The sequence below is a fragment of the Cervus elaphus genome, chromosome 10 (genome assembly GCF_910594005.1).
Source record: "Cervus elaphus chromosome 10, mCerEla1.1, whole genome shotgun sequence".
Lineage (NCBI taxonomy): Eukaryota > Metazoa > Chordata > Mammalia > Artiodactyla > Cervidae > Cervus > Cervus elaphus.
Window position 1 is genome coordinate 47,863,390 of NC_057824.1, and position 20,185 is coordinate 47,883,574.

At 60.2% G+C, this 20,185-nt stretch overlaps 2 protein-coding genes across 6 annotated transcripts in view; one reads left to right on the forward strand and one right to left on the reverse strand.

Moving 5' to 3' along the window:
• The window catches only part of LOC122701745 (NADPH--cytochrome P450 reductase), a 63,505-nt gene extending 51,065 nt beyond the window's left edge, over nt 1-12,440 (forward strand). For all 4 annotated transcript variants that reach the window (XM_043915017.1, XM_043915016.1, XM_043915015.1 and 1 more), the window contains 14 exons: nt 91-139; nt 3,907-4,035; nt 5,475-5,624; nt 6,059-6,183; nt 6,561-6,650; nt 6,998-7,096; nt 8,062-8,178; nt 8,282-8,400; nt 10,113-10,294; nt 10,402-10,551; nt 10,848-11,118; nt 11,201-11,346; nt 11,426-11,511; nt 11,933-12,440. In XM_043915017.1, coding sequence (XP_043770952.1) covers nt 91-139; nt 3,907-4,035; nt 5,475-5,624; nt 6,059-6,183; nt 6,561-6,650; nt 6,998-7,096; nt 8,062-8,178; nt 8,282-8,400; nt 10,113-10,294; nt 10,402-10,551; nt 10,848-11,118; nt 11,201-11,346; nt 11,426-11,511; nt 11,933-12,077 — 1,858 coding nt within the window. In that variant the 3' untranslated portion in view covers nt 12,078-12,440. The remainder of the gene's footprint in view (nt 1-90; nt 140-3,906; nt 4,036-5,474; nt 5,625-6,058; nt 6,184-6,560; nt 6,651-6,997; nt 7,097-8,061; nt 8,179-8,281; nt 8,401-10,112; nt 10,295-10,401; nt 10,552-10,847; nt 11,119-11,200; nt 11,347-11,425; nt 11,512-11,932) is intronic.
• A 151-nt stretch (nt 12,441-12,591) lies between these two features.
• Nucleotides 12,592-18,160, reverse strand: TMEM120A (transmembrane protein 120A). Of its 2 annotated transcripts, XM_043915019.1 has the most exons (12): nt 17,975-18,160; nt 16,195-16,313; nt 15,852-15,968; nt 14,426-14,485; nt 14,139-14,234; nt 13,966-14,055; nt 13,699-13,764; nt 13,537-13,598; nt 13,335-13,427; nt 13,157-13,221; nt 13,011-13,079; nt 12,592-12,933 (listed from the first exon to the last, which is right to left on the reverse strand). In XM_043915019.1, the coding sequence occupies exons 1-12, from the start codon at nt 18,053-18,055 to the stop codon at nt 12,820-12,822; spliced, it is 1,032 nt and encodes a 343-aa protein (XP_043770954.1). In that variant the 5' UTR covers nt 18,056-18,160; the 3' UTR covers nt 12,592-12,819. The 2 variants fall into 2 exon arrangements, with proteins under 2 accessions (XP_043770954.1, XP_043770955.1); XM_043915020.1 differs by lacking the exon at nt 14,139-14,234.
• Between the last annotated feature and the right edge of the window lie 2,025 nt (nt 18,161-20,185).

Here is a 20,185-nt window from a genome sequence, read left to right on the forward strand (position 1 = left end):
TCTCTTCCAGCCCCGGCACCGGACTGGAGGCGGCTAATGGCGTGGGCACCGCGGTGTCTCCCGTGCCCATCAGACAATTTTATTTTTCAGGACCTCCTCTGTCAAAGACAGAAGCTTCGTGGAAAAGATGAAGAAGACGGTGAGTTCTCTCTCTCTCTGCTCGGCCCTGGTGGGCAGGTGGGGATGTCCAGCAGAAGGCCAGCTTTGCTGGACGGGAGGAGAGACGGCGGGAACCGGACTCAGTTCCCACGTGTGTACATTCCAGTCTAACCAGAGCCTTGAGGCTGCTCTGCTGTTGCCAGGACAGTTTACTCTGCTTGTTCAATGTTTACTTCTTGAACAAACCAAACTGTAGGAACAGACCCTCCCTCTGACTCAGATGCCGCTGGTCTCCTTCTCCCAGACCAGGCTGTGTCCACAAGCAGATGTCCACCTCACGTGGCTCTGGTCCTAGCGCAGCTACAGTTCTCTCTCTTTGTTTTTGTTCATTTAAGTATCAAATTTTATGACATGGTACTTCATTCATGTAGTTAAATCCAAAACACAAACTGTTCAGGTGGAAAGCTCCTCTCCTGTCCCTGTCACCCATCACCGTTCTTAGAACTTCTTTCTGTGCATGTAATGAAAACAAATAGACTTTTAATTTTTATTTTTTAAACACAAAAGGTAGCATATTACATACACTGCTATAGACCTTATTTTTTTTTTTTTCTTACTTAATGATACGTCTTGGAGATTGCCTCAAAGCAATTCAGAGATACCTCCCTCATCCTTTATTATAATTGCATAATGACTCCACTCGTGGCCACAAGTACTATAATTTGCTTTAACACTGCCTTGTTGATGGACATTTGGAATATTGGTTATCTTTAGCTCTTCCTTTGTGGCTTCCCCTGGGCTTCCCTTGTGGCTCACCGGGAGACCTGGGTTCAATCCCTGGGTTGGGAAGATCCCCTGGAGAAGGGAAAGGCTACCCACTCCAGTATTCTGGCCTGGAGAACTCCATAGACGGTATAGTCCATGGGGTCACCAAGAGTCGGACACGACAGAATGACTTTCATTTAGCTCTTACAGAGAGAGCCGCTGTGACCACGTAGATCAGTTTGCATATTTGCAAATACAGTACAGTCCCAGATGTGGAACTGTTGAATCAAATGGTACATTTGTTTGTGATAGAAGCTGCCAAATTGCACCCCACCCCACAGGGGTCACATGAGGGCAGTCACTAGCAGGGTGTGAGAAAATCTATTCCCCCACATCTTTTGCCAACAGAGTCTACTATCAAGAGTTTGGGATTTTGCCCATTTTCTAGTTTAAAAAAAAGATTTATCTCTGTAGTTCTAATTTGCATTTTTTCTATGAATGAGTTAAAGCAAATTCTCATGTTATGGGATGGCTTTTCTTTTTTCTTTTTTAATAGATTCTCTGTTCAGCTCTTTTGCTCACTTTTTCTGTTGGGATTGATCTTTCTCAGGAAATTCTTTAGAATTATTAGGGAAGCTAACACTTGTCTGTGATATGACTTAAAAATATTTTTCCCAGTTGATAGTTTGTATGTCACTCAGCTTACTGTGTGTTTGTTTTGCCATGTAAAAATTCCATAGTCCGTTTTACTTTTCTTTCTATGACTACTGGACTTTGAGTCATCATTTGAAAGGCTTCCCCACTCTAAAGAGATAAAACAATTCTTCCATGTTTTCTCTTGTATCTTTATGATTTCTGTTTTCCATTGGGAATTTATCCTGGTGTAAGATGTAAGGTTTGGGTCCAACACGTTTTTACTTAGCTGTGTAAATTCCATGTAATAAAGTCCATCTTGTCCCCACTAGTTTGGTCATAAATGTAATTCTCATTGGTATTTGAGTCTATTTCTACATTTTCCTATTCTGATACTTTGATCCAGTTGTCTATGTATAAACAATATCATACTGTTTAGTTATTATAACTTGTTTTAATATCTGTAGCACTAAGCACTTCCTCCCTCTCCCCATCACTCTTATTTTTCACTTTTCCTAGCTGTTACTTCATCTGTATTCACTTATTTTGGGTAACAGTTTTATTGGGATTTAATTCATGTCCCATACAGTTCTCCAATTTAAAGCTTACACACCAGTGATTTTTTTTTAGTGTATTCTCAGTTGCACAAACCATCACCACAGTCGATTTTAGAACATCTTCATCTTCCCCAAAAGAAACACTTTATTATTAGTAGTCACTCCAGTTTCCCCACCCTGAGCCCTAAGCAACTGTTCATCTACTTGTTGTCTCTATAGAGTTGCCTCTCCTAGACGTTTCATGTAAGTGGAATCATACAGTACCTGGCCTTTGGTGGCGTCTTTTACTCAGCGTCATGTCTCCAGGCTTCATCTGTGCTGTAGCAAGTGCCAGCACTTCTTTCCTTTCTGCTGCCAAATGGTGTTCCAGCAGTGGGTTCATACTTACTTTTCTACAAGATTTTTTAGGATCATGTTGTTGAAGGAAAAAAAGAGCTGTTCCAGTTTTTATTAGGACTGTATTATTTCTGTATTATAGAAGGAGGACTGGCACCCTGTATGTTGAATCTCTCTGTGCAGAACCAGAGGGTCTTCTTTCCATTCGGTTGGGCCCTTTGTCACTCAGTTGTTGTTATTGTTCTTGTTTAGTCACTAAGTCATATCTGACTTTTCTGTGACCCCATGGAGTGTAGCCCACCAGGCTGTCTGTCCACGGGATTTCCCAGGCAAGAATACTGGAGTGGGTAGACATTCCCTTCTCCAGGGGGATCCTCCCGACCCAGGGATCAAACCTGAGCCTCCTGCAGCTTCTGTATTGGCAGGCGGATTCTTTACCACTGAGCCACCTGGGAAGCCCCTTGTCACTCAGTAGCTTCTTACGTGTTTCTGGTTTGGCTTATTTCTAAAGTTCTTTATATATTTTGATGCTACCATAACTACCATAGCTACTGTTTTATATTATGTTTACTTTCCTTTCCTTGATATCATAAGCATCATTTTAAAATACCTTTGTAAATGATTTTGAAATGATTTGTAGAAAATTCAGGAAATGAAAAAGGTATGAGAACAACATACAGCAGTTGTAACCCCTACGTTTTATTTTCGTCACCTGCACCTGTCAGTCAGGGCTCCATGCCAGACCAGACACCCCTCTAGGCAGTTTGGGCGCTGGAAAGTCTGCTGCTGAGGTCTGCAGAAAGGGACCAAGCGGAACGTGGCCTGTGCCTCGCTTCCGGATGCTGCAGAGCGCATCCCGTCGGCTGGACCAGTTTGCTGCATCCCTGACTGCAGGGAGTCTAGGGGATGGAGTTGGGCTTTTCCAGAGCTGCAGCGGAGGGTGCCGTGGGAGGAGGGCGGAGTCAGAGCCTGTGAGCCAGTCTAGATGTGGTACCTCTCCCCACTGTCTAGGTTTTTATAAAGCATGTGTTATTACTTTTACAAACATCCGGGAAAACTCACCCATATTTTCCCACTTAGAGACTCTTGGTATATTTCATGCTGTTCTTTTTCCTTTCTGCGTGAATGTGTATAAGCTGTGCACACAGGTCGGGTGGGTATGTAACAAAATTGGCTTATGCTATACATAGTCTTTGGTCACTTTTTTTTCTTTACGAAACGTTATTTCTGCCTTTTTCAAGTGTCATTTAAAGATGTGTCCACAGTGTAACTGAGCAGCTGTGTGTGTGGGTTACCTTGATTGTGTCAGCTGGAGCTGGCTGAGCGGCCTCTGACCCCGCCTGCCGCAGTGGCTGTGGTAGTGAGATGCTGGCCCGAGGGTGACTCAGAAAGACCTGAAGGAGGAAAGAAAGAGGGTGCCCTTAGGGGCCTGCCTGCCCCTGTGGTCACCTTGAGTCTCCGGTGAAGCCTGTGGCTCTTGGCCCCTCGCTGACCCCGTGTGTCCGGCCATCCCTAGGGCAGGAACATCATTGTGTTCTACGGCTCCCAGACGGGGACTGCTGAGGAGTTTGCCAACCGCCTGTCTAAGGACGCCCACCGCTATGGGATGCGGGGCATGGCAGCTGACCCCGAGGAGTACGACCTGGTGAGTGCTCGCCGCGCCCTGACCCCTTCCTCCCAGGCAGTGCAGTTCCAGGGTGTTAAGGCAGGCGTGTCTGCATCGTGGAGACACAGAGGCAGAGTTAGGCAAAGGCACAGGCAGGATTGGGCATCTCTTGTCGTTTGTCCCGGCAGCCAGGTGGCCTCTGGACATGGAGAACGCCTGGCCCAGGTGCGTGCGTGTGCGCTCCCTTCCCAGCTCTCCACGCTTCAGGCTGTACAGGCGCTGGGCAGGTGCCCCCAGAAGGGGCCTGGGCACCTCGTGGATTGGGTGTGGGCTAAAGGAGGACAGGGTCTCAGCAGGTCAGGAGAGGAACTGTCTCTTGTGTTCCCTCAACCCCCGCTCCTAGACTGCAGTGTCAGGGCAGCTGGACTCTAACTCAGTCCCCCGACTGCCTGGGTGACCTGGCCTCACTGGGGGCCTCGTCTACAGGGAGGGGATGAGGGTGTTGGATGAGCCATCTCCGGGAACCCGGCAGCTCAGCTTTGCACGGAGGCTGTAAACTTGTGTGTCTGGGCTTGGAGAGGGCCCAGGAGAGCCCAGACACTGAGGGAAAAGCCCCCATTTGGGGCTACAGGATCCTTCCTCCCCCGTCTCCTCCTTCGGCCATCCTCGGCACGTGACTCCTTCAGGCCCACACAGCGCTGTCTGCAAGACAGTCCCCACCTCCTGGCCCCAGCCACACCCAGCCCGTCTCTGAGGCTGTGGGGGCCAGCTGACCTTGCTCACTCTCCTCCCGGCACTGGCTCCTTTGCCAATCGTAGCTCTCCAAAGTGCAGGAAACTTCCAGCAGTCTGCTTACCTGTCTCTGAGACAGCCAGGCCAGCAGCCCCCTGGGGACACAGTGGGCAGAGAAGGGGGAGTGGTCCTTAGGCCCCAGGAGAGGCAGAGCAGCTCGTCCTGGGAAGACGCCCCAGGGAGCACCTTCCTGCATCTCCCCCGCAGGGTCATTGCCAGTCATCACATGGGCTGTTGCCGCTCCACCGTGATGAATGAACTTCCCCTGAGAACCCCTGTCTTCTGAGTGCCAGCTGCTTCCCACCTGTGCTCCTCCTTCACCCAAACCAAACCAGCCCCCGCCTACCCCCCCCCCCACACACACACACATCCTTTGGTCTTGGGGATGGCCCACTATCCCTCTGTCTTAGGACCTGGGTTTCGAGTTGGCAGACAGTTGGTTAGGAATCCCATGAACTCAGGCGCCCTGGGACTCTGTAGGGTGCTCCAGAGGTGGCACCGTGTTCCGAGTGCCCACTCCTGGCCTGGAACCCGCTGCTGCCGTCCACACCAGGCCTCACCGTATTCTCCTGGGCCTGCTGCCCCTTTGCTCTTGAGATGCACTCTGTCCACCAGCCCAGGACTCACCCGTCTGCACTTGGGAGCCGGCTTAGTCACAGTCACTTGGCCCTGCCTCTGTCCCCCAGGCCGACCTGGGCAGCCTGCCAGAGATTGAGAAGGCCCTGGCCGTGTTCTGCATGGCCACCTACGGTGAGGGGGACCCCACCGACAACGCCCAGGACTTCTATGACTGGCTGCAGGAGACGGACGTGGACCTTTCTGGGGTCAAGTACGCGGTGAGTCACCCGGGTGGGCTCGTGCGACCTCCAGAAGCTCGTGTCCAAGAGGACACCTCCGGTTCTCACCTCGACCGGCTGAGCCCGGGCCTGGCAGGGGGCTTGTAGGCGGGAATCCCGGGAAGGGCTCACGGGTAACCCTCTCTTCCGCCCGGCCCGGCACTAAGAGCCCCGTTCCCGTGTCCCAGCCCCGTCGTGCCCAGGGCATCAGCTTCTAAAGACAAAAGGCAAGAAAGGAGTGGGATGACCAGGATTCGGCCGGGCAAGGGAGCGGGTGGGGTGGACACCCTGCCGCTGCCAGGATCCAGGCCGAGGTGGCCGCGGAGGAGCCCGAGCTGTGGGTCCATGAAACAGAGCCACTCCGGGGCCTCCCCGGAGGTACGAGGTGTCTGGCCGGACCCGCCGACCCTGACCCTGGCCCCTCACGCACACAGGTGTTTGCCCTCGGGAACAAGACCTATGAGCACTTCAACGCCATGGGCAAATACGTGGATAAGCGGCTGGAGCAGCTCGGTGCCCAGCGGATCTTTGATCTGGGGCTGGGCGACGACGACGGGAAGTGAGTCCCCCCACCCCAAGCCACCCTCAGCACCCCCCGGGCTATCGAGTGTTGGGAGCCCCAGGTTCAGGCTGGCCGGGGCCCAGGAGGGCAGGGCAGAGCCATGGTGTCGGCTCACCCCTGTGACCTGCCTCACCACCGGGGACCACCAGGCCCGCCTTCTTTGCTTGTCCACACCCTCCCGGCTCACCCAGCTCAGACGGGGCTTCCTGTGGTTACTGCAGACCCTCTGGACACTTCCTGCTGCCCTGGGTTACATCACTGGGCGGGCTGGTGTGAAATGAACCCTCGAGCTTCGAGGGTGAGCCAGGGGACAGAGGGTCCAAGCTGGCCTGGCAGCCCCGTCTGGCCCCGGGCTCATCCCCTCTGGTCCGCAGCCTGGAGGAGGACTTCATCACGTGGCGAGAGCAGTTCTGGCCAGCCGTGTGCGAGCACTTCGGGGTGGAAGCTACGGGAGAGGAGTCCAGGTGAGTGCGTGCACCTGGGACCATGGGTGGGGAACCGGCCCGGTGGGTGCAGTGGGGCTGGGGGAGGCTCAGTCGGGGTGTAGAAGGGGCCCGGGCCCAGGTGCTTGGGCTGTGCCCGCACGCGAGGGTCAGGGTGGGCTTCCCGGCCTCCTCAGGGCTGCTGGCCCGGCTGCCCCGCCTCTCCTGCCTGCCCCGCACTCACGCATCTCCTTCCTTGTGGGTCACGCCTGGCCCCGCGTCGCCCAGGCGTGCCCCATGGCCTCGTAGCCTCGCTCCCTCCTGGGGACCCTCCCCTAGCCTGCTGCCTCTCCCAGCCCTCGGCCTCACCCTGGGTCTGCCTCTTCCAGCATCCGTCAGTACGAACTTGTGGTCCATGCGGACATGGACGGGGCCAAGGTGTACACGGGCGAGATGGGCCGCCTGAAGAGCTACGAGAACCAGAAACCGTGAGTACAGAGCCAGGCCGGCCAGGGCTGGCCGCGCGTGTCTCCGCAGGCCTTTCCTGCCAGGCCCCGTCCCATGGGCTTCCTCATCCCCCCATCCGGGAGGGGCCCTGGCTGGGGCCACCCACATGTCCATTTCCACCCAGAGGAGGGCACGAAGCCCGGAGCAGAGAGACGGGGGGCTGCTCCGAGCCCAGGGTCCTGGGGACCCCTCCCCTCTTGGTGTTCCTTTGGTCCAGAGCATGGCCTTGGAGAGACTGGCACTTGCTCAGTTTGTACTTCATTTGCCTGTTAAATATCCGGGGGTGGGGGATGCCCACTGCTTCCTGGACCAGGACGTAGCAAGTTCAGCCCTGGGTCTAGGCTGAGCCTTGGCCAAAGGGCTCACTTCCTTCAAATCTGCCTCCATGTTTGGACTTTTTTGTCCAAAGTGTTCCTTTCTGGGGCCCCTCACTTGCACCTGGGCCCCACCCAGACTCGTGCTGGAGCCGCCCAGGAAGGTCCTCCTTGACCCTCCAGCAGCCCCACTCTAGGCAGCCACTGCGGTTGCAGCCGACAGCCCGTTGCAGTGACTTCCCAGGGGGATAGCCTGGCTCCTGCCTCGCTCAGTCCCAGGCCGTCACTCAGGACCCAGGCCCTTGCTCCGTCTTACGGAACCACCTTCTTGGGCCAGGCCCTCCTTGTGCTCTGCCCACCAGTGGGTACCAGGGGCGGAGGCTCCCCCAGGTTTCAGGCCAGCCCCAGTGTCTGTAGACAGGGACACTGATAACCCAGCTTTGCCCCCTTGGGGGTGCCGGGATCACCGCCTTGGGGGGAGCTAGGAAAGCCCTGTACCTCATTGGAGAGGTTTCCTCCTGACCCAGGAGGCCAGCTTTGAAGTTCCCATGTTCTGTGTGGTCAGAAGGGTCCTTGTGGGTGCGGAGATTCAGACCGGAGGCCTGGCTCACTGCACTGCTCTCCCCACCCAGCCCCTTTGACGCCAAGAACCCGTTCCTGGCTGTCGTCACCACCAACCGGAAGCTGAACCAGGGAACCGAGCGACACCTCATGCACCTGGAATTAGACATCTCGGACTCCAAAATCAGGTACCAGCTGCTGCCACCCCCCTCCCCAAACCTTCCACCCAGGCCTCCTGTTCCCGCACAGAGCTGCTCTCCACCCTCCCCCTGAGCCTCGCATCACCCCCAGGTATGAGTCCGGGGACCATGTGGCTGTTTATCCGGCTAATGACTCTGCCCTGGTGAACCAGCTTGGCGAGATCCTGGGTGCCGACCTGGATGTCATCATGTCCCTGAACAACCTTGACGGTGAGTCCTGGGTCCCAGGCCTCCCCCTACCTGGGCCTGAGGGTGCTGGTGGGAATGGGCCCCCTGACAAGGCCCAGAGGTTGAGTTTCTGCTTGGACCTAAAGCCTGGTGTCCTGGAAGCCCGCACACCCAGGACACAGGGGCAGGTTGCAGAGCAGGCGGGAGGCAGGGGAGAAGGCAGGCCGCCTTCCGGGCCCCCCACCCCTCGCTGCCGTACTCCCTCGAGGGAACGGGGCCCGAAGACAGAGCCAGGCCCGGCTGCCCACGTCCTGTGGGGAAGAGTGCCACAGCCGGGGGCCGGAGCCCCCGCGGCAGCAATCCTGACAGACTCTAGGTCCACTGAGGGTGCTCAGCCTGCACCTTGCCGAGGGCAAGGCCACCCCACCTGAGCCTCTGACTGCGACCCCCAGCGCCCCGCACTGCCCACTGACCTGGGGCTCAGCTCTGCCTGGCCCTGCCCGCTTGCTCACCCGTGTCCTCGGTGACCCGAGCCTGGGCTGCTGCTCCGCACCTCTCAGGGTTCCAGAGTCAGCCTTGAGAGGACAGGAAAGGGGCTGATCTGCACTGGAATTCCTTGTGCTGGCAGGGGACCTGGTGGCCCGTGGACCACGGACCGGTCTTCCTCTCACTGGGGGGGCGGTGGTGGGGGTTGGGGGAGGCCTTGTGCCTCTGAAGCAGCACCTTTCTGGGGTGGGGGGTTGTCGGTGCTCACTTTCTCCCAGGAGTGCCTGAGCCCCTGTGGTGCGGGGCCCTTCTCTGCCAAGGGCTGCTCTGAGGAGGCTCAGAACGTGAGGCAGAAGTGGGACTTCAGAAGGAGCGCCCACACCTGCCCCGTGGTGCAAGGCCTGAGCCCCGGATTCTGAGCCCACACAAGAGGGTGCCTGGGCGCGGGGAACACCTGCTGCTTGATGTGGGCGCTGGGTACACAAGGACGTTCAGTTCGCGAAAATCCGTCAGGCACTGCTCACGTGACTTGTACACCCTATGTAGGTCCTGCTTCAGTAAGTTCAACCCTTCCCCCAAAGCTAGGCCCACAGCCCTCCAGGCTGAGCCGCCCTGGGCCAGGCCCTCTCCTCTCTGGGTGGCTTGCCAGCCTTGTGCTTCCCTGGGGCTCGTTGGTGCACAGGAGCCAACACCCGTGCGGTCGTGCCTGTAGGAGGTGGAGTCACTCCGGGGTCCAGCCCTGCTCGGGCCTGGCCATGGGGAGGTGTCAGTAAGGCCGGCCTGTTGACTGTGGCAGTGGAAGCCCCTCAGCAAGGGCTGGCGGAGCGCCTGAGTGTACAAGATGCCGCCCCAAACGCTTGGCATGTGGTCGCCCCATGCACCGACCTCCGCTTGTGTCCAAGAATAAAACCTGAGCTGGAGGGGGCCTGTCATCACAGCCGAAGGCCCAGTATTGGCATCTCACTGTCAGAGCCTGGCGTCCCAACAGTGGACCAGGTCCAGGCCGCAGGCAGGCAGGCCGGCCCCACTGGGGGGCTCCCCCTCGGCCACCCTGTCTGAGCAGTGACTGTCCTGGATGGGGACGGTGACAGGCCGCCCCCAGCAGCATCCTGCCTCTGATGAGACTGCCTATCCAGCAGCCGAAAGCCTCAAGCCTTGCCCCAAAGCCAAGGAAGACCCCGAGAGAGCTGGCCTTGCTTCCCGCCCACCGAGCCTTGGCCCACCTGCCCCGGGAGGCCCCTCACCCTGAACCCTGCCTCTCCTTGCAGAGGAGTCCAACAAGAAGCACCCCTTCCCCTGCCCCACCTCCTACCGCACGGCGCTCACCTACTACCTGGACATCACCAACCCACCGCGCACCAACGTGCTGTACGAGCTGGCCCAGTACGCCTCGGAGCCCGCCGAGCAGGAGCAGCTGCGCAAGATGGCCTCCTCGTCGGGCGAGGGCAAGGTGGGCCTGCCCCCGGCGCCCCGAGTGCCAGCCCCCCGGCCCGGCCACTCCCCGGGCTGCCTGGGCCCCGGGGCCGCTCGCCGTCTCACCCACGTCTGTGCCCCCAGGAGCTGTACCTGAGGTGGGTGCTGGAGGCCCGGCGGCACATCCTGGCCATCCTGCAGGACTGCCCGTCCCTGCGGCCCCCCATCGACCACCTGTGCGAGCTGCTGCCCCGTCTGCAGGCCCGCTACTACTCCATCGCCTCATCCTCCAAGGTGGGGGCTCCGGCCCGCCCCCCTAGAGAAGACAGTGTTGGCTCCTCAGAGAGCCCGGGGTCTCTGGGCCGCAGCCTCAGCTCTGCCCCATGTCCATGGGCACTTTGCTCAAGACTCCCGGGCTGTGTATCCAGAAGGCTGGACCGTAAGGTCGCACCCTGCCCTCCGGCCCTGGTGCCAAGAGCCAGTCAGGCCGGCTGCCAGGAAGGGGCCCTGAGCAGAGACCCCGTGACGGGGTGGGTGGCAGGAGGGAAGGGGCCTCGGGCACCGCCACGCTCACCCCTGCGCGCCCCCAGGTGCACCCCAACTCCGTGCACATCTGCGCCGTGGTCGTGGAGTACGAAACCCAGACGGGCCGCGTCAACAAGGGCGTGGCCACCAGCTGGCTGCGGGCCAAGGAGCCGGCCGGGGAGAACGGCGGCCGGGCCCTGGTGCCCATGTTCGTGCGCAAGTCCCAGTTCCGCCTGCCCTTCAAGGCCACCACGCCCGTCGTCATGGTGGGCCCCGGCACCGGCGTTGCCCCCTTCATAGGCTTCATCCAGGAGCGGGCCTGGCTGAGGCAGCAGGGTGAGTGTGCGGGTCCCGGGCAGGCTCCAGGCAGGGGGCCGGGCCTGGGGCTCCTCGCTCACCCCGGCTGCCCCTGCCCCAGGCAAGGAGGTGGGTGAGACGCTGCTCTACTACGGCTGCCGGCGCTCTGACGAGGACTACCTGTACCGTGAGGAGCTGGCCGGCTTCCACAAGGACGGCACCCTCACCCAGCTCAACGTAGCCTTCTCCCGGGAGCAGCCCCAGAAGGTGAGGCCTGGGACAGGCCCCGGGGGTGGGGGGTATGCAGAGTGCGATGGGCCTTCCTCACAGGCACCCCCACCCCCAGGTCTACGTGCAGCACTTACTCAAGAAGGACAAGGAGCACCTGTGGAAACTCATCCATGAGGGGGGCGCCCACATCTACGTGTGCGGGTGAGTGGCGGGGGCGAGTTGGGCAGAGGCAGGTGAGTGGGGCACAGGAGGGGTGAGGGGAGCAGAGGAGGGGGTGAGTGGGGCAGAGGAGGGGTGAGGAGGGGAGAGTGGGGCAGAGGAGGGGCAGAGGGGGGTGAGGGGGGCAGAAGCAGGGTGAGGGGGGCAGAAGCAGGGTGAGGGGGACAGAAGACGGGCGGAGGAGGGGTGAGTGGGGCAGAGGGGGGTGAGGGGGCAGAGGAGGGGTGAGGGGGGCAGAGGTAGGGGTGAGGGGGGCAGAGGGGTGTGAGGGGGCAGAGGAGGGGCAGAGGGGGGTGAGGGGGGCAGAGGAGGGGTGAGTGGGGCAGAGGGGTAAGGAGGGGCAGGGGGGCTGTCCTGCCCGTGGAGGGGCCCTTCCTCAGTGCCACCTCCTTCCTGTGCGCAGGGACGCTCGGAACATGGCAAGGGACGTGCAGAACACCTTCTACGACATCGTGGCCGAGCAAGGCGCCATGGAGCACGCCCAGGCTGTGGACTACGTCAAGAAGCTGATGACCAAGGGCCGCTACTCCCTGGACGTGTGGAGCTAGGCTGCCTGCCCTGCTCCGCCACTCGCGCCCTACAGACTTGCCTCCCCATCATGTAATCACACGCCTCACTCCCTTCTGTGGTCTCCTGGGTGGCTCTGCCAGGTGCCACTCTGCCGGGTGCTTACCTGCCCCAGAGGCAGGCCCAGGACAGAGGCTGCTCCCATGGACCTGCGCCCTCCGGCCATCAGCCTGGGGGCGCAGCCGAGGGTGACAGGCTGTGATGTGAACGCCTCCTGGCCCTCGGTGGCTGAACACAGAGGTCCGCCTCTCAGCTGAGTGAGGCCTGGCCCCTCCCCGTGATTTTCAATGAGTGTAAATAATTTTAAATAACCTCTGGCCCTTGGAATAAAGTTGTTTTCTGTATTTGCTGGGTAGTGCTTGCACAGATCTGAGGCCTCCATCTGGGTCTCCTGAACTCAGACCCCAGAGACACTTTGGGAGCCCCCAGGCCCTGTCTGGTGGCGGCACAGGCCCCCCAGGCCCGTCTCAGCCGCAGAAGCACACACACCGAGGCTCTCGGAGCCTTTTCCTTTATTCAGGCCACCGGCGCCCAGCTCCCACGGGGCGGGGACACAGGCCCAGGTCCTCCTCTCCAGCAACGCCATCAGGGCCCACAGAGCCCACAAAACCCAGGGGAGGGCAGAGAGACCCTCCCAGCCATGGGGAACCCCCACCCCCTCCACACAGAGGTTCAGAAGCCCCTTCCAGGCCGGGGGTGCCGTCGGGCAGGGAGGGCCCAGCCTCATTCTTTCTTGCTCCCATGCAGCTGGTTGTGGAATTTCTGGTGCACGACCCGCAGGGTGGTGAAGAAATTGCCGAGGAAGAGGAGGAGGAAGGGGAAGCCGCACATGAGCACCTGGAGGAGCAAGCGGGGTCAGGACGGAGGCCAGGCCGGCCCTCCCCTCGGCCTCTCCAGGCGGGGGCCCGGCTCACCTGCCACTCCTTGCACTCGGGGTCCCGGGCCAGGTTGAACAACGTCAGTGCGTTAAAAAGCTGCCAGAACTGGGAGGGAGCGGGCTCTTACACATGGTCCCTGCTCGAGACAGCCAGGTGGACGGGGGGGCTCGGGTACAACTTACGTGTCCGAAGAAGAGGAAGGGCAGCAGGAACGTGAGGCCCCGCCACATCCAGGACTGGAAGCCTTCTGCAGGGGCAGAGCGGGCAGAGGACCCATCACTCAGACCCTGGGCCAGAGGCAAGGACAGGCCCTCCCGGCTCCGTCAGGACTGCAGGGCGGGGCGGCCTCGCCCGACTCACCCACAGTGAGGTCCATGGTGTGCCGCTCGCCCAGGGCCCGCAGGCGGTACAGACAGCCGCTCTGGTAGTAATACTGGAGGAACTGCACAAAACCTGGCGGGGTCAGGGGCGGGCATCAGGACGGGGCTGGAGTCCCACGTCCCTGCCCGCCCTTCCCTGGGGGGTGAGCCCTAAGCAGAGCAGGGACCTTGGAGACACTCACTCTGGTACATGGAGAAGGACAGGAACTGGTTCCGGAACTTCTGGTACATGAGGCCGTCGGGCCTGAGAGCAGAGAGCAGAGGGCGGGGTGGGCGCCTAGGGACACCCCCCCTTCTCCTTGCCCCTTGCTCCCCCGGCCCTGGGACCAAGCCGACCTGCTCACCATGTCAGCATGACTCCCGACAGGAACGTGGACACATAGTGATGGAAGACCCACCAGCCTTTGATCCTGCGTCAGGAAGCCACCGTCACCCCTGTCTCCTCAGCCCCAGGATCAGGGCTCGGGGGGCAGGAAGTGGGGCTGCAGTGGGAAGGAGCCAGTACCCACCCTGCTTCTCAGAGGGCCGTGGCGCCCCCTGCCCCCACTTTCCAGGGCAGCTCCAGGGCGCTCCGCCCCCCACCCCCGGGGCTGGGCCCCACCCTCGCCCACCTGGAGCCATTGTTGATGAGAATGCTTTCGCGGATGGTCAGGGTGCAGTAATACCAGACCAGCAGGAAGTTGAAGGCAGCATCTGTCACCCTGCGGGGAGGGGTGCAGAGGGCGGATGCTGGCACCTGGAGAGGGTCCGGGGGGCCAGCCCCCACCCCCCACTGGACGCCCACCTGGAGTTGAGGAGGAAGCGGCAGGTGAAGGAGATGAGAATGAGGATGATGGTGAGGTAGAGCTTGAACTTCTCGTACTCGTCTTTGTAGGCAAACCTGGGGGGACACACTCGTGGGACAGGCTGGGGTGCTGGTGGCGCCCACCCAGGCCTCCGGACGGGCTGCTTGTGGTGCCATCGGGCAGCGGCCCCCGAGCCCCAGGCTCAGCCAGGGAGGCTGGGGCAGGCTGGAAGGGACCCGGGGGCGGGAAGTAGGGGGCGGGGAGGAGCCTGGCGACCACAAATTACTTAGCCTGCTTGCTCAGGAGTGTCACGTTGACGTTGCCCAGGACCAGGCTCAGATACAGTCTGGGGGAGGAGAGGTAGCCTTCAGCCCCAAGCCCACTGCAGCCACCCACACCCGTGACCGCACCGCGACCTCCTGCCAACCCCGAAGGGTGCCATCACCCACCCCATCCAAGCTCCTCTCGTCTGAGAGTCACAGCCCTGTACCAAGAGGCAGCACCTATACCGGCCCTTGTATGTTCGCATGCAAGCCCCAGGCCGGGGCTCACAGCGGTTCCGAGGCCGGCCTGCAGCCACGCAGAGGTTACAGGGCACAGAACGGGACGGAGGCCAGGCTGCCTCTCCCCGCGCCGCGAGCTCCTCCCTCTCCCATTCCCAGGGGCAGCCCTCCCCCAAACCTTCAGGCAGGTGACATCTTCCCTGCTGCCTCCCCACCCTCCTCTCTGCACGCCCCTCCTCCCAGACCACCCCTTCCCACGGCCCTGGGGACTTCCCTCCACTGCACACTGAGCCTCCCTGTGGTCTCGCCCTCCACGGGCCCCACCTCTCAGCAGGCAGCGAAGCTCACGTCCTTCCTATGTACAAACTCACACACCCAAACAGAAGCGACTCCTCAACCCTCACGATGAGCTCTAGTTGCTAGTTTCCAGGCACTAGTTTCTCCTTCCACTCACCTCCAAGCTTCGGAAGCATGGCCTGAACCTGGCTGTCTCCTCGGCTCTTCTGTCATCCCCAGTATCACCTTTCCAGCCCCACCCTCCTGGAAGTGGTTCTCTCCAAGGTCACCCGGACTTCCAGGAAACATTCCCCTTCCGTGTTACCTCTGACCACCCCCCCATGCTGCCCCGGGGGGCCATCTGATCTCAGGCTACGGGCCACTCCTTCCTCCCCTGCCTTCTGGGACATGCTTTCTCCCAGCTTTCTCACTGCCAGCTGTCTCTCTGCTGGACTGTTTTCCCAGAGCCCCGGGTTCTGCCACGTCCTCTGCTGTGACTGCGGCTGATCTAAGTGCATAATTGAGCCGTCGCTCTCTCCTGCCCACCGGGCCAGAGGGGAGCGCCGCGGGCTGGCTCCTGCTCTGGTCTCTCCGCAACCTTTCACCTCCTACCCCGTGCTCTGGACGTGACACCTGCGGCTGCACCTCTCCAGGTCCAGCCGGCTCCCTCCTCTTTATCCTTCATGACGCAGCCCAGGCGTCACCTACCCCAAGAGGCTTTCTCCGGCCTCTCAAGTGGTGAGGTACCCGTCTGTGCTCTCCCTGATTCTCTGCACGTCCCGCACAAAGCACCCGTCATCACAGTGAGCGGGCACTGTCACTGAGGCTGTCCCTGAGGGAGCACCGGGTCTGACGGCTCAGCCCGAGTGGGTCCAGGAAACCAGGCAGAGGAAGACGGGGCTGTGAACCGAGCTTGGAGGAGGGGAGTCTCACCCATTCTTCTTGGGCAAGTAGGCCTCCATATCGAAGAAGAGGCCCTGTCGCTCCTTGATCTGATTTTCCAGCTCCTGCGCGGCTTCCTCGGCCTCTGACGGGAGGGAGGGTTTGCATCTGCAGGTGGGGCCGCAGAAGCCAGAGTCAGAACACCCGACACCTGAGGGGGCAGGAGAGCAGACGCAGCCCAGAGAGGGGAGAAGCGGTGCCTGGGGGCACCTAGGAGTCAGCACCAGCTCCCTACCCCACCAGGTCCGACACCCACACCCGGTCCACGGCCAGGGGTATGAGGAGGGAGGGCATGGCGGGGGGGGGGGGGCCTGTGGAGGGGATGGGTCCTAACTTCTTCAGGACAAGGGCCAGCTCCTGGAGCCGTTTCTTCTGCCGAGTGATGGAGCTAGTACAGTTGTTCTGCAGTTTGGTCAGCTCCTCCAGCTTCAGGCGGTACAGCCGGTGGGTCTCCTGGGGACCAGGGAGGGGGAAGGCTCAGGCTGGCTAGGGGACCCCTGAGCCAGAGCCTGCTGGGAAGGGGGTGGGGCACAGACTCGCCCAGGGCTCCCCAAGAGGGTCTCAGCAGGAGAGGCGGCAGCCAGCTGAGCCAGCCTCAGGAACACCCCAAGGGTCCTCTCTCTCCAAGGCAGGCAAGGAGACAGGGCTCTTTCAACAAGCCCAGGAGCCCCCCAGCACGTCGGCCCCAGAAACAGATGCGTTCTCGGAAGCTTTTCTTAGTCTCAGCCTATCTACTAGCTGTTCCCACCCCTCTCTGGCCATCCTGAGTCTGCATTCCAAGCCCACAGGTCCACAGTCTGGACCAAGCAGGCGGCCTGAAGCCATCCCTGGCCTTCTCAGAGCCTCTCGTCCAGACAGCCTGCAAGGGCGAGGGGAGCTGAGGTTGTCCAATATGACTGCAGCTCTGGCACTCCCAGCATCTTCCTCCCGGGTTAAAGGTCACCAGGCTTCAGCCCTTAGACCTCTTGCTGTAAGACCATTCCTCTACCCTTCCCCCCAGCACCTTTGGCCCAGGGCTTCCCAGAGCACTTTGCCCCCTGGGGTGAGTCTCGAGAAGGAGCAGCCTGGAGATGGGGGGGGCAAGGGGCAGTGTGAGGAAGGTCAGGCAGGGGCTGAGGCCAGGATGGTGGTGCCCAGGCTCGGGAGCCTGGGTCTGCTCTGCTCAGGGCCCTGGGGAGAAGCACGAGTGATAGTGGCTTGGCCAGGACAGGCCAGGGGGCAGTCAGGCTTAATGTGGACAGGAAAGGGCTGGAGCCAGTCCAAGAGAGGCAAAGGCCTGATCAAGTGCCCAGATGGCCTGGGCTCTACCCTGGCTGGGGTTTGTTTCTCCTGCTCAAGGAGGGGCCACCTCGGCCTACCCCCAGCCACACACTCCCCTGTCCACCTGTCCACGGAAAAGCACAGCGGCCCATAGCAGCCAGATCCAGACAATACCGCCACCCCCCTCACCCTTGGCTTCCACTGGTCTCAGAGAGACTCCCATCCCTGTCAGGACCCTGAGGTCTCTTGGCAGGGCCCCGCCCACCCACTTTCCCCTCACTCTCTGCAGCAGCCACGTGGTCCTGTGTGGTTGGAAGCTGTCCTGCGCCCTGGACCGGCCTCGCCCCCATCCAGGGACTTCACCTAAATCCCACTTCCCCGGACCAAGGCCTGGCGGCCTCCCGTCCTGCTCCCCAGCCACACTCGGCCCAGACCGCGCGGCCCGAGGGAGGTGAAGGCCGGCCCGGCCAGCGCCCAGGCGCTTTTGCTCGGCGATTGACCCGAGACTGGCCCTGGTTAGCTCTGACTCTCCTGGGAGGGGACCAGGTCGGAGTTGGGGCCTCTTTCCGAGGTCTTCACGAGACACCGGAGGTCTGCCCGGGTCAGTAGGGTCACTCCAGAGTCGCGGCGGCTGCGCGGGCGAAAGATACCACCGCCGGACATCGATTTGAGGCCGAAAGGAGGGTCCAACCGGGGACACCGGGACGCAGCGCCTCGCTGCCGTCAGGAGCAACACCAGGGTCCCCCACCCCTGACCCCGAGCTTTCCGCAGCCTGACCCGGGGCTACCCGACCCTTGACCCCGAGCCAGACAGACATGGCTCGGAACCAATGGGAGCCCGCCTTGGCGCTCACCTGGATGCCGTGGAAGTCCTGCTGCAGCTCCTCCCAGTCCCGTAGGCAGTCGCCCAGCGGGCCCGGAGGCGGGGGATGCATTGCGGCCGGGCCGCGGGCCGGAGGAGCCGAGAGTCGAGGACAGAACCGCAACCCCGGCCGGCCAGAGGCACCTCCGCCTCCACCGCCTCCGCCCCCGTCCGCTTCCGGGCTCGCGCCGCCGCAACCACCAATGGGGAAAAGCCTGGGGCCGCGAGCCCGCTGGCCCCGCCCCCCGCCAGAGCCAATCCGGGGCCGGGACGGGGCTGGGGCGGGGCCACATGCTCCGCGAGCCGCTGGCCAGGCCGCTCCAGCGTGGAGGGCGGCAGCAGCCCCCCGCCGGGGCTCTACCCGGGATGCCAATTGCGTGGTGCTGCCAGCAGTGTCCCTGCCGGTCACGCCGGGAGTAAACCAAGGCCCAGGGAGGTGGCATTCTGCCTCAAGCACTTGCCCCCTGGGGAAGCTGCTCTTTGGCAGGGAGGCAATTCCGAGCCTCTTCTCTTGCTTGGATTTTTACGAGGACCTCTTTATGTCTCCCTGTCTCCAAGTTCACCGGTACTGCCCCTTCACACAGACACCAGGCTACCCTGACTAAAACACAAAGCCAATCCCTACCGTGTCCCTGCTGAAAACTTGCCGGTGGCTCTGACCTGCTTACCGGGAGGTGCCTAAGCCACAGATCTTCAGCCATCCCAGGCTCCGCTCCAGTTCAAGTGCTCACTAAAGCCTATACTGCCTGAAAAGCCCTTACCCCTGAGCAAAAAGCCACTGCTTGAGGGCATAGGCTTCTCTTGGGGTGCGGGGAGGAGGGGGTGCGGGGGCGCTCCTCCAACCCTCTGTAGAGTCCTAGCAGGCGACATGGCGTTCACCTGTATGCCTCGGCCCTGTCCAGGTGGTGGAAATGTTTGCTTAATGAATGTGGACAGACATGTTAAATGCTCCATCAGTCCCCTTGTCCCTTGACTCCAGGCTTTTTCGGTGGGTGCTGCCCTCACTTGGAATCGCATTTCTGAGGAAAACTCCCTTTAAGACCTGAGGAATTTCTAGAAACCCTGGCACGGGGTTGGAATGGAAACAGTGAGAGACTTTATTTTGGGGGGCTTCAAAATCACTGCAGATGGTGACTGCAGCTATGAAATTAAAAGATGCTTGCTCCTTGGAAGAAAAGCTATGACAAACTTAGACAGCATATTAAAAAGTAGAGACATTACTTTACGGACAAAGGTCTGTCTAGTCAAAGCTATGGCTTTTCCAGTAGTCATGTATGGATGTGAGAATTGGACTATAAAGAAAGCTGAGCACTGAAAAATTGGTGCTTTTGAACTGTGGTGTTGGAGAAGACTCTTGAGAGTCCCTTGGACTACAGGGAGATCCAACCAGTCAATCCTAAAGGAAATCAGTCCTGAATATTCATTGGAAGGACTGATGCTAAAGCTGAAACTCCAATATTTTGGCCACCTGATGTGAAGAACTGACTCATTTGAAAAGACCCTGATGCTGGGAAAGATTGAAGGCAGGAGGAGAAGGGAACAACAGAGGATGAGATGGTTGGATGGCATCACCAACTCAATGGACATGAGTCTGAGCAAGCTCCGGGAGTTGGTGATGGACAGAGAAACCTGGTGTGCTGCAGTCCATGGGGTCGCAAAGAGTTGGACACAACTGAGCGACTGAACTGAACTGAACTGGCGTGGGGGATGGGAGGGTGGGAATCTCTTCGTGGTGAACACAGCCAGGCAAAAATGAGTGGGGAGCAACAAAAGGAAAGATCCAGCCCACAAGGAATGGACCAGTGGGAGCACTGCGGAGTGATGGGAGATGAGGCAAGGAGATGCCCTTGTGGCATGAGTCTCTCAAAGCTGTGAAGCCTGGCACCTAAGCCAAGGCTGGGTTTGGCATCTCTGGGGCTGGGGATCTCCTCCAGTGGGTGGGCATTTTGACACCCCCTGTGGAGCAATGCAAGGCTGGGGGAAAACTTGGAGCTGCCTAGGGGCAGCCTCCCAAAGGACCACGTTATGGGAGACAGGAGGGGCAGCTGCTCTGGCAGCCAGATGCTCCTCTCAAGGCAGCCTTGGGAGTGCAGTGGGGGTGATCCGGACGCCCAAGGGATGGGTTCTTGCTGAGTCTGAATACCTTCTATGTGGCACCAATGAGGAACCCGGGAAGAACCACTGCAGGAGGCTGACACAAGGC

Coding starts and splice junctions, on each gene's coding strand:
- TMEM120A (XM_043915019.1), bottom strand. CDS start 18,055: ATGCATCCCCCGCCTCCGGGCCCGCTGGGCGACTGCCTACGGGACTGG. Junction 15,969..16,194: donor CTGGCCCTTGTCCTGAAGAA/GTTAGGACCCAT, acceptor CCCCACCTGCAG/ATGCAAACCCTCCCTCCCGT. Junction 13,428..13,536: donor GTCCTTCTCCATGTACCAGA/GTGAGTGTCTCC, acceptor TGACCCCGCCAG/GTTTTGTGCAGTTCCTCCAG.